The sequence below is a fragment of the Podarcis liolepis genome (genome assembly GCF_965112155.1).
Source record: "Podarcis liolepis genome assembly, chromosome: 3".
NCBI classification, from domain to species: Eukaryota; Metazoa; Chordata; class Lepidosauria; order Squamata; family Lacertidae; genus Podarcis; species Podarcis liolepis.
Window position 1 is genome coordinate 84,061,644 of NC_139557.1, and position 12,061 is coordinate 84,073,704.

The following is a 12,061-nucleotide window of genomic DNA, read 5'->3' on the forward strand; positions in this document are numbered from 1 at the left end:
CTGTGGTTTCTCTGTGTTGTGTTTCTGTGCATGGCAAAATGGATGTGGTAATCTGCGTTCGGATTGTACTCAGTTAAGGATACCAAAAGCACTTCCATTTAGGATCTCGTGTAGGAATTAAATCAGGTTTATTTCTTGGATACATTGACTTAGAAATACCAAGTTTTAAAATAAAGATAGTAGTATGGAAAAACTACTCTTCTGCTTCTGATATATTATGGCTTATGGTGTTATAGCTAAATCAATCTTTTGACGTTTTGAACATTCTTTGTTGATGAAAACAGTTGTACAGAAACATGTTATTGGTATTTTAAAGATATTCGTCTTAAGCCCTTTGACAGTTTTATATCATATAATCTAAATAATGTAAATATATGGAAAATAAAATAGCATGTGTTACTGAAGAAGGGATGAAAATATAAGATTTGTATATTTGTGCACCACACTTTGTGTTTTGTGTATTATTATTACTATTGATTTAATTTATATACCGCCCTATACACGGGGGTATCAGGACGGTTCACATAAGGTTTGGGTTGTTCGATTTCATGCAAAACAGGAGAAAACCAAAGATACCTAGGATAGTACTGAAAATTATCCGGAACAAGAGTGCGTACATAGAAGAATATTTTAGAATACAAGAAGGTTAAATGATACTGTCTATAAAAAGCCACTATGGTCTTGTAGCTAATGTTGAACTGCTCAAATCCTTGCTCAGCTGTGCAATCCTAGACCACTATAGCCAGCACACTGATTTTCTTTTTCCTCTACTGATATTCACATAGAAGTTTTCCTAACCAACCGTAGATTGCCCACTGTGCACGCTGGATATTTGTCTGTACTTTATGCTTCATCCAGAGTTTCTGATCTGTGAACAGAAGGACTTCCGTTAGGAAAAGAGTTTCCGATCTAGTGAGGGCTTCCGCTGGAGGAAGATGGATGGAGAGATAACTTGAGCTGCTTTCCCCTTTCCTACTACAGCCCTCAATACCACTTCCCATGCTGTTTTGTTTAGTCCCTCAACTCTCTGGAACAGATATTTGAGTGTTAGGTGGCAGTGGTGGGTTGGGGTGAGAAATTCCAACCTGGGTATTTGTGGTTGTGGTCAGCCAGGCCCCTGGGTCAGTGGTTGCTGTTGCTGAATGCCAGGTCCATTCTAGTAAGCCCTCCCTCATTTTTGATCTGATTATGGCTGAGTAGGCCAGTATGGTCTGTATCACTGAGACCTGAGTTGGTGAGCAGGGTAAAGTTGTTCTCACACACCTGTGCCCAACTTGGTACTCGGTGCAGCATCAGGGCAGACTTGTGGGTCAGGGAGGGGGAGTTGCTGTAGTCTGTAGGAAAACTGGTCAAATGCAATTGCACTGGTAAGGGCTCATCATTGAGCCTAACTAGTGCATTGAAGCAAAGAAGCCTCCATTGCATCCTCATTGTGTCGTCTGGCAGAGCTTTTCTGGGTAGTGCAGGGCCTCTACAGTCTGGCCTGAAGGAGGTGGCAGAACCAATGGTAGCTTGCGGTGACTTGTTTGCAAAGCTTTTTGAGGATAAAATCACTTGCATCCATCGGGATCTTGACATCACTGTTACAGCAGATGACCCCAAGGGCTGTTCACATCACTATCTAGTTCTGTGGGATGAGTTTCAGTTAGGTAAGGCTCAAGGATGTGAACAAGGTGCTTGGATTGGTAAGCGCAACCATTTCCCCTCTGTTCCCTTTCCCCTCTTGGCTGATGAAAACTAGCTGGGGGGGGGGGGCGGGACAGCTGCCTAGGCCAGGGAGGTTATTAATGCCTCTCTGTGAGATGGGGTGGTCCCTGCTTGCTTGAAAGAGGCAATGGTAAAACCACTCCTCATGAAACCCTCCATGGATTAGGCAAACCTAAGTGACTACCAGCCAGTTGCCAGTCTCTTCTTCTTGGGCAAGGTTCTTGCAGACGGTCATGGATGTAATGCAGGTGCTCTTGGAGGAAATGGAGTTTCTTGATCTATTTAAATCAGGGTTTTAGCCTGGTTTTGGCACAGAAACTGCTTGGGTCACCCTGCACAACTGCCTCTGTTGGGAGAGAGATGGGAAAAATGTGTCACTGTTAATTCTCCTCAACCACTCAGTGGCTTTCAATGCCATGACCATGGTATTCTTCTGTTGTCACTGTCCAAGTTAGGGGTGGGTGACAATGCTTTGTAGTGATTCCAGTCCTACTTGGATGGACATTTCCAGAGGGTAATGCTTAGGGCAGGCATCTTCAAACTACGGTCCGGGGGCCGGATCCAGCCCACCAGACTCGTTAATCTGGCCCATGGACCCTGCCACCTGCTTGGTCAGTCCCCGCGCAAGGGGACTGACTTCTGCGACGTTGCTGCTGCTTCACATTGGCTGCAGAAAGCTCCTGCAGCCAATCCCAGTCCCCGCGCTGCGCCCTCCGACCTCCACATATCACAAAGCTGAGCTGCAGCTGCTGCCGAAAGTCTGGTGCTCCCCAGCGAGCTCTTCCAGATCCCTGCAAAGAAACAAATCCAACAGGGGGAACAGGAGAAGCAGCCTTCAATCCTCTTCCTCCTCCTCGCTCTGCTCCCTTGCTTCTCTGCTCCTCTGGCTGCCCTGTGGGGAACCTGTGGTAAGTGTAACTCCAGCAGTCAAATCCTCAGGGCGGTGGTGCTGCTTCCGCTGCTTCACCCTCCTCGCCCACCCGGGCACTTGCAGCCCCTCTGCCTGGGCCGATCCCTTCGTCCCCGCTCCTCCCTCTCCCCACACGGCGCTGCCGCTCTGAGGGGCAAAAATGCTCCCCGGGCTGGAGTTATCCTGCCAACGTCTCCCGGCGTTTACATGCGGACACCCTATCAGGGCTTTCAAATGAGCCGGGGCGTTTGACTTGGGGCCACCCTTGGAAAAGAGAGAGAGAGAGAGATCCAGGCTGGGAAAGCTGGGTCAGTAACTTTGCCTCCCCTCGCCGTGCACTGATTGGCAGAGGGAGAAGTTTTGCTTGGAGAGTCGCAGGGTGACATCCCTGGTCTCTGCGTGGGTGTTTTGTGCCCCCCCTTCCCACCCATGTGATTTACATTCTCTGAAAGTTGGGATCTGGTTTTATATTTAATTTTTTAAAAAAACTACAGTCCGGCCCTTGACGGTGTCTGAGGGACAGTGAACCGGCCCCCTGTTAAAAAAAATTGGGGACCCCTGACTTAGGGAGTGTTCTTCAGCCCTGTGGAGCCTTCAATGTGTGGTTTCTTAGGGTTCAATTTTATCCCTGGTGCTGTTTGGCATCTACATGTGTTCAACTTCTGATTTTGTATTTTTATGTTCTGAACCACCCTGTGACCTTCGGATGAACCAATTTGGATGTATACAAATAATAACAATAATAATCACAAAAAATCAGTAGTGGAAATGGCTAATTCTCCTGCAGGCAAGCTTGGGTTCAGCTCTTTTTGAATTACTGGCTAAATGTTAGTATGAAATCAGTACTTAAAATTAAAACAAATCTTGAGTTTATCTTTATTCATCAGGAAAGATGAAAAGTTGACCTGATGAGCAAATTAGCTTGGTTAAGCTCCTTCTGTAGAGTGGGGTGTAGCAAGGCAGATGAGAGGGTTGTGTGATAGCTCACTTATTTTTGTTTGTGACCTTTGAAATCACCTGCCACATTTCTTTATAAAAGCATAGATGTGTACATATTCAGCCTGTGAAATTGCCCGGCTTTTCAAAGTATATTTAGAAGATGATTGGCAAGTACTAAAAATAAATTCTGGAATAAAAATGGGGAACCAGTACTGACAACAACTGCAAAAGTCAAGAAGCTTCATATCTAAACAAGTCTTCAATTCTTATTGAAGATCTACTTCCTTAAAATAGTTTACATCATAAATGTAGTGTAGCTTTTTACTTGAATTTGTTGTGATATCTGATCTCTTTGCAATAGGAATTAAAATCCATAAGGTAGTTAAAGTCAAGTAGAGGTATGGATTTTAGTTAATGTGTAAAGAATATGAAAGTACTTAAAACATGTCATTTGAGGATGTCACCAACATTCTTTGCGCATGGGAATGCCTTTCTGTTCTTAAAGTACGACTATTTAGGATTAATTTTGTCCTAAACTTTATATACAGGTCATGGTCATGAGTCACATGTCCCTGACAGTCGGTTCTTCACCATACATTAACATTTGGCCTGCATTTGAGTCTATCTTCAGGATTGCCCTTTACACTGGTGTACTGGTCCCATTGACTTCTGTGGAACTTCAGCAGTGTAAGCGGTTATATTCCTAAGTATAATTTTAGTTCTTTTGCATTCATATGTATTCAGTCATATGTGTTTTAAGAGAGTGTTTCTTCAATTTTTAAGTAGTGTTGTTAATAATACAATAATATAACAAAAATAAGGTAGTCTTGAGTTCTGTTTTCTCATATCAGTAGTAATTTATTAACTTCCAGAATTCATCCAGTCTAATCTGGGGGTTGTGATGTACTTGGACAGATGTGATTTGATGTAGGCTTTCGGACTGTTGATGTTAGGAAGGGGCTTCACCTGAGGAAAATAGTATTTTTGGTTCACTTCTAAGAAAAGCTTAGATGGAAAAGGGTTATTACCATTCCTTCTTTTGGCTGAACACTTTTACTATTTTCTTTTTTGTAGATGAGCTTGACCTTGTAAGCAACACCCTTATACCTATCGAGTAAAGATGTTGACTTTGAGTTTCAGGTGAACTTTATATGCTTTCCAGGAATAATAATTCTGTCTAGGAATAATTGCAACTACAACCAATCTTAAGGAGTGGTCTTTATACATACTTGAGCTGAATTTGATCATTCTGTCTTGTTTAATCAGTGTTTGCCAACCTGGTACCCTTCAGATATTTTGGACTACAACAATTCCAGTGAGCAATCAGCTAACAGGGGCTGATTGGAGTTGTAGCCCAAAACATATGGAGGAGCACCAGGTTCATGAAGGCTGCTGCGCGACTTTGTGTTAGTCCTGTCATGCCAAGTATTAACAGTGGTGACCAAATTTTGCCTTCAGGCATGCAAGCCTAATTCATGTGCATTTAAAGCCAGATTGCCTGTGGTCTTTTCTGAACACAGAATTAGCAGTGTGATGATGTCCTTCATTTTGCTGTTTTGCTGTTGATGGTGTGGAGAAATCTATGCATGTTCCTCAGTATTTGACACAACCAAGAAGAATTGTTTCTGGTCACTCATTATGATACAAATAGGAGGTTTTAATGTTATCATGTAGCAAATATCACTTACATGAAACACTAACGTGTGTAGACATTGCTGCACATAAACCCTTTTGAAAGGAATTATTTTTCATTCAATGCTGGTAATTGTACAGTCTGATAGAAATTTGCAGTGAAGCGTAGCATGCTGATAGTATTGAGCTTTATAAGTGTTAATGGATCCAGGAGCAATGGTTTCAGTGCTCACAGCCATCCCATTGTGCCAGTTGTGGAAAGGTAAGCTGAAACTAAATGTAGGTAAGATGGGAATAATATTTAGTGGGGATTTGGAAGCTTTCTTTGAGGGGTGAGTTTGTCATATTTGGAGTTGTTTGTTGGATCTGGTTCATAACTTGGAGTGCTTCTGAACCATCATCATTTGTGGAATAAGAGGACAACTGTTGTTTGAGCACCTTTTATCTCTTATAATTTTTATGCTGGCTGGGCCACCCTAGAAAACATTGGCTTGCCATTTTTCATGTTTTTGTAATTGAGGGATCCGCTGTTGCAATGCACTGTACAAGGGGCATTCCCATTCAAAATGTCCAGAAGCTTCAGCTGGCAAGATGTCACAGCCTGCTTTTTGAGAATCATAGAATCATGGAATTGTAGAGTTGGAAGGGACTCCAAGAGTCATCTAGTCAACTAAAGCTTTCATGACAGATGGCCGTCCAACCTCTGCATAAAAACCTCCAGTGAAGGAACACTCCCAACCTCCCATTGTTGGGTTCTGATTATTCTGTATCGTATTCTGATTATTCTGTGGCAAAGACTCTCCTTCAAGAGAGGGGAGTGGTTGTGGGCGGGATCCGATCCAAGCCTCAAGCAGGGGGCATTAGCCCCCTGCTGCCCACTCACCTGGCTGGCGCACCACGCCCACGGGCAGGCGGCCAATCAGGCGGCTAGAAGGGGGCGTGGATATCTGTATCGTATTCTGATTATTCTGTGGCAACTGTGAGCCCATCAGCCATCCTCCACATACAGTTTGAAGTTTTAGTTTTAACCAGTGAATCCCAGTTTGGGTCCAGCATCCTAATGAACATGGCTTATCATATGACTCCCCCCCCCCCTGCAGTGCAACTGTCAGCATCGATTAGTGGGGGAGGGGGCCAGGAGATGGGCAGCAGTTTCATAATGTACACTCCCTTCCCCTACCTGATTTTCACTGGATAGAGCTGAGAATTGCTGAGATCTTTAGTACTTTGACTAGATAATGGGGTGTTCCAAAGATCCTGGAGGGTTGTGGAACTTGATACAGATGAAGATGTGTTCCATGAATCTTTGCAAGATTTTTGTGTGCAATTTGTGAAATTTAATTTGAAGGATGAATAAGATAAAGTAGCAATATGATTAAGTTTTGAGGCTGCTGGAAACTTTAAAACACAGTCGTTGTGGAATTATAAGTAGCGCAGGCAGAAAGTGTTTGTGGACTAATAGCAAAACTTCTTTAAGGTGTTTGGGGCTGCATATGTATTATATAGCACAAAGTGGTGTTCTCAAATGGTGAGCCTGGTGCACTTGTGAAAAAAGTTGGTTGTTGTTCGAAGATCCAAAATCTTCTGTTGGTGCGAAGAATACAACATCATAGAGTCACGCAATAATAGTAATTACTATCTAAAAAATAGTGGCTCTTATCCAAAGATCCACTTTAGGCTTATGTAAAAGACATGTGTGATGGTGTATCTCTTTTTTGGATAGCATTACCTTGTGTTCCACTTCAGGATGTTTCTGAAGATGTTCCAAGTTTTTAGTTTGATTTTTAAGACTTCATAGAATCTACTATTGGGAGGAGGCGGCTAGGAAGCAGAGAGTCATACACAGTTGTTGGAATTGGAGCTAGTAGAATCTCTCTCCTACCCTGCTGGTAAAGTTTGACCATAAGTCTAATTCCAATTAGCCAAGACATCAACAGGATTAATTGCTTCTGATTTTAAAAAGCCAGGGTGGTTATTATTTCTCCTCCAAAGCTACTAATAAGATTTGAAGAATAATTGTTTTAACATAGTTCTCTTTTTACTCTTTACAGCTAAGCCAGGTGGACGGGTGAAATGTCAGTACATTTCTGCTGTGGATAAAGTAATCTTTGTGGATGATTATGCAGTTGGATGTAGGAAAGATCTGAATGGTATCTTGCTGTTAGACACAGCTCTGCAAACACCTGTTTCTAAGCAAGATGATGTGGTTCAGCTTGAATTGCCAGTGACAGAGGTAAGTAGTTAGAGCTGTTACTATCACTGCAGTATTTTTTCTTGGCTCCTAGTTTTGCTTAAACTGTGCGCCTAATGGATAACATTTTACAGGTGTCTGTATCAGAGCAGTAATACATATTCATTATTTTAGAATACATTGTAGGGTTGCTGCTGCTGCTGTAGGGTGCAAGACTGTAGTTGCTCCTTATCTATATGTGTTCAGTTTGTACATGCCCTGGTAAACTGTCAACTGGACTGTATAATGTATTATGCATAGAGCAACCATGAAGCAGTTTGGAAACTTCAGTTGTTCCAGAATATGTTAGTGTTGCTGTGGAGTGTTAGCATATAGAGTCTAGGAGCATATAACCCCAATAGAGCAAGAGCACTATTGGTTGTCACTTTGTTTCCAGGCTATTTTTAATATCCTTTTTCCCCCCTTTTAAAACCCTGTATAGTTTTGATCTAGGGTGCTTTTGAAGTCCCTTCTCCCATACATACATTCCTGATCATTGAGATCATGTACTGTAATCTCTTTATGTTCTGCCTGTTTCGGAGAAAGATTGATGTTTAAATCATTTGTGTTCATGAAAATATTCATCCATAGCTTTTCCTGTATTTTAAAGTCTATATTGGCTATTTGGAAAATATTCAGATTAAAAATTACTAGCTGCTGCTGGATTTGGTAGAATTAGGTGAACCTTTCTTGAGTACACCAATAAATAACTAGTGGATGATAATGTATTTAAATAGATGCTTGCCTGTCTGGGCTGATATGAGTAAGAATTGCTTGAAGATGCTAAGTGGCTTTTTTGTAAATTGTATAGGAATAGGTTCTTGACTTCCCTGCCCTCCCCCATTTCTTAATGTGTCCCCAATGAGTTGAGATGCATGCTGTGAGGACACTATGTAAGAATCAACAGAAATACCAGGGGTCGCTGTGTGTTTTACTATAACATTTTGAAAGTGTATATTTGCATAAACCTGGTTACCAGTGTTATCATGAGCTTGATTTTATTTGTTTAAGAATAATTTAAGTTTAGATCAAGTTTAGTTTCCCCTCCCGTTAAATGTTATATGTTGGCATAGCAAAGCTAGGAAGACTGTATTATGACTCACTACTGCTGAATAGTCATTATGCTTATCTTGCGTACATTTTAAACTTTACGTACAATAGTCAGACACTATGCTTCTTGCTCTTCATGGTCACTTAGTCCCACTGTGTACATTTCCCCCACTCTGTATCTATGTATCTGCATAGCTGCCAACTAACATTTGAAGGGTCTGAAGTGGGCTCTAGCCCACAAAAGCTTGCTCACAATATATCTGTTGATATCATGGCACACTGGTGGGGCTTCAGTTGAGTTTAGCAGGAGGAATGGTGAATGGTGTAGCTCAGTAGAAGATCCCAGGTTTGATCTGTAGTATCTCCTGGTAAGATTGAGAAATGTTGCTGTCTGAAATCCTAGAGAGCAGCTGCCACTTTGTGTATATAATACTGAGTTAGAGGGGAAAATTGGCTACAAATTGAAATGAATAAATGAAACCATTAGCCACCTACTATTACCTTGCTCTTTTCTAATGTTCAAACTGTAGCTCAATGTTTTCCCTCTAATATCAATGTTCTTCCGCCACGAATGAGTAATTTTTGTTAATATCAAAGGTCAGGCAAGCTTTTGGAAGTGGTAGTAAATTGTTTTCTCTTCTGCTGGGTGCCCTTTGTGCCTTTGGCTGGATCTCCTTCCTGATTGGAATTTGCTGGTGAATAACCCAAGGCCTAATTCTGCCTTTGGGATTTCAGGTGGCTGGCAGCTCAGTAGATGTCAGAAATTGTTTTTATTTATACTGTTAATGGAGTTCCTTTTGGATTATCTATCTCTTAATTACTTGGAGTTAGATCCATGAATATCTACAGGAATATTTCTGGGGTGGGAGAAGTAAATGCTCCAAATTAATAAATATAAATAGCACCTGAGAACATTTCTGGTAAATATAGTGACTGAGCAGCAGCAAGGCCTGAATAGACTTGGGGTCTGAGAAACTAGTATCTCAGGTCAACTCTGGGAAGTAAAAATGGGGAAGAGTCATGTATATGACCTTGAGCTCCTTGGAGGAAAGGCGGGATACAAATGCAATAAATAGCAATAAATTAGTAGTGTCTGCCTCAGAGCTATCTAGATTTAATAATAATAATAATTTATTATTTGTACCCCGCCTATCTGGCTGGGTTTCCCCAGCCACTCTGGGCGGCTTCCATAGATGTTTGTACAGCGTAGAATATATTAAACTTAAACTTATACCTAGAACCAGCATCTGCAAAGCTTTGATAAGCCTTTGAATATTAAAAAAAGAACTTTGATAATGAACGGGTATCTAATACGTTGGTTTGTAAGACTTGTAGGGATGTAGGAAATTAAATAAATAACACTGAACGAGGACTGATCTTTTGGTGTTGTCTTAGACATTTCTAACATATTTCGCACATCTTAGGCTCAACAACTGTTATCTGCATGCATCGAGAAGGTAGATGTGTCAAGCACAGAGGGGTATGATTTGTTTCTCGCACAATTGAAAGATGGCTTAAAAAATACCTCACATGAAACAGCAGCAAACCACAAAGTTGCAAAGGTAAGAGATTTATCCGCTCAAATCTTTCAAATTCTAGAAGGATAACCTCTTGGCTGTTTCTGTTGCGTGTTGTTGGAAGTATCGTTACAGGTTTTTGTTGTCATATGCAATTAATTTATCTTTCAGGGCTTAAACATGAATAATGTACAGAATTGCATGCCACAATAACATGTAAAGGATAGAGAACTCAATGCACGTTTTTGTGTTTTTGCCTTCTCCCCACATTTATTATGTGAAGAGACTCCATGATTCAAGGGAGGTGGAGCTGCGGCTCTGGCCATGTCCTGACATTGTGCCTTCTTGGCAGCTCTGCCTCTAAACCTCAGTATGTTGAGAAAAGATCTGACAGGGGAGCTGGGTGTACTTGGGAAGGCACCTCTATGTGCTTGGGTCTCCTGATCGCATGGAGAAGTTTCCACAAATATAGCTGGCTCCCCATGTAGACCTTTGCTTTAATGTACAGTCGATCTGGTTTGTGAGAGCTGGACAGGCAGGGGTAGCGTCTTGGTGGGACCAGGGGCACAACCTTGTTCCCCTTAACCATATGAGGCTCAGTCATGCCATAAATCCATGCAGGGGACTTTTCTGGGAGTCAGCTACCACTTGGGTAATTTTCTTATTGCTTAAATCCACCTATGACATGTGTCTGGCTTAATCTTAAAAGACGGAAGTTTACCAATCTTCCTTGTTTACCTTAAAGCTACTCGCTTTAAATTTTGGAAAGGAAAAATGGAAAAAGTGTTTTAATCAATTTGTAAAAGGCTTGTTTCTCTCGATCAGCTGTGTTAAGTCTATGTGGGTGTATATTTGCACTGTTTTTGAGGAATGACCTTTACCAAGTGTTAGCATAATTCTTTGTATTTTGGATTAATTGGTGAAACTGACCCAATTTCTGCTCTGGTCTTTGAGTTTCCTTGAATCCCAGTGCAGGATACAGTAGCAAGACGGGAGGGCTACAGAAAGTGGCCTCTACTGAGTAAACCACTTTCAGCTATACCACTTTGTGCCTGCCGAAAAGTATTTTCCAGGGGTTGGGGAACCTCCCACAATGGAATGTTTGATTCTCAAAATCAGGGAGATCCCTTTCCTAGTACAGTTGTACCTTCGAAGCTGAACACCTTGGCTCCCAAACGATCAAAACCTGGAAGTGATTGTTCCGGTTTTCAAATGATTTTCAGAAGCCGAACATCCAGCGCAGCTTCTGTGGCTTCGGTTTTTGAATGCATGCTGTTCGAAAACCAAGGTACCACTGTATTCTTAGAAGTAGGAGTCAAGCTATTAGTAATTTTGATTTTATTTTTATGCTTTTCACATTCCCTAGTTTGTCCTATACTATGTGAAACTTCAAAGGTCTGATTAGTCACAATCTGTAATACCAGTTCTTTCCACATCTCAAAGTAGTGGAATCATTGCTGTTTAAATGGTCCGTGCTGACAAATTTTGAGGATCTCCATATAGACCTGATGCAAATGTCCAATGTTGTGTTTATATATATGTATACACACACATATACATACTACATTGCTTTTTCTCTTTGTAGTGGGCAACGGTTATGTTCCATCTCCCGCATCATGTATTGAAGTCTGTCGCCAGTGCCATTGTAAATGAACTCAAGAAGATAAATCAAAATATTGCTGCCTTACCTGTAGCCTCATCTGTGATGGATAGATTATCGTACCTCTTGCCCAGTGCACGACCTGAACTTGGTGTGGGGCCTGGCCGATCAGTAGATAGGTATGGAAAAGATAATTTATCTGTTGGAATCTGTTGCTTTTGTGCATGTGACTTTCAGGAGTTTCCAATATAAACACATTTGGAATGAATTTGAATGGAAGAAATAATGTAAGTGGGAGGGTGAGAGGATTTCAGGGTGCCATTTCAACCTTATTTCTCTAGATGGCTTGAAGAAGAGGTTCCTGGCGCTAAAAGAGGGGTGAATTTGTTGATGGTTAGAAGAAGGAAAAAGTACAACTTGCTAGTGTGCATTCAGTTGCAACACAAATGTTTATGAATGGGACTAGACCCATTTAT

General features: G+C 41.5%; 1 protein-coding gene across 17 annotated transcripts in view; it reads left to right on the forward strand.

The window, feature by feature from the left end:
• BIRC6 (baculoviral IAP repeat containing 6) overlaps positions 1–12,061 on the forward strand; it is a 141,332-nt gene that overhangs the window by 1,530 nt on the left and 127,741 nt on the right. For all 17 annotated transcript variants that reach the window (XM_083497033.1, XM_083497024.1, XM_083497035.1 and 14 more), the window contains exons 2-4: positions 7,240–7,421; positions 9,893–10,030; positions 11,571–11,764. In XM_083497033.1, the coding sequence (XP_083353159.1) occupies positions 7,240–7,421; positions 9,893–10,030; positions 11,571–11,764 (514 nt within the window). The remainder of the gene's footprint in view (positions 1–7,239; positions 7,422–9,892; positions 10,031–11,570; positions 11,765–12,061) is intronic.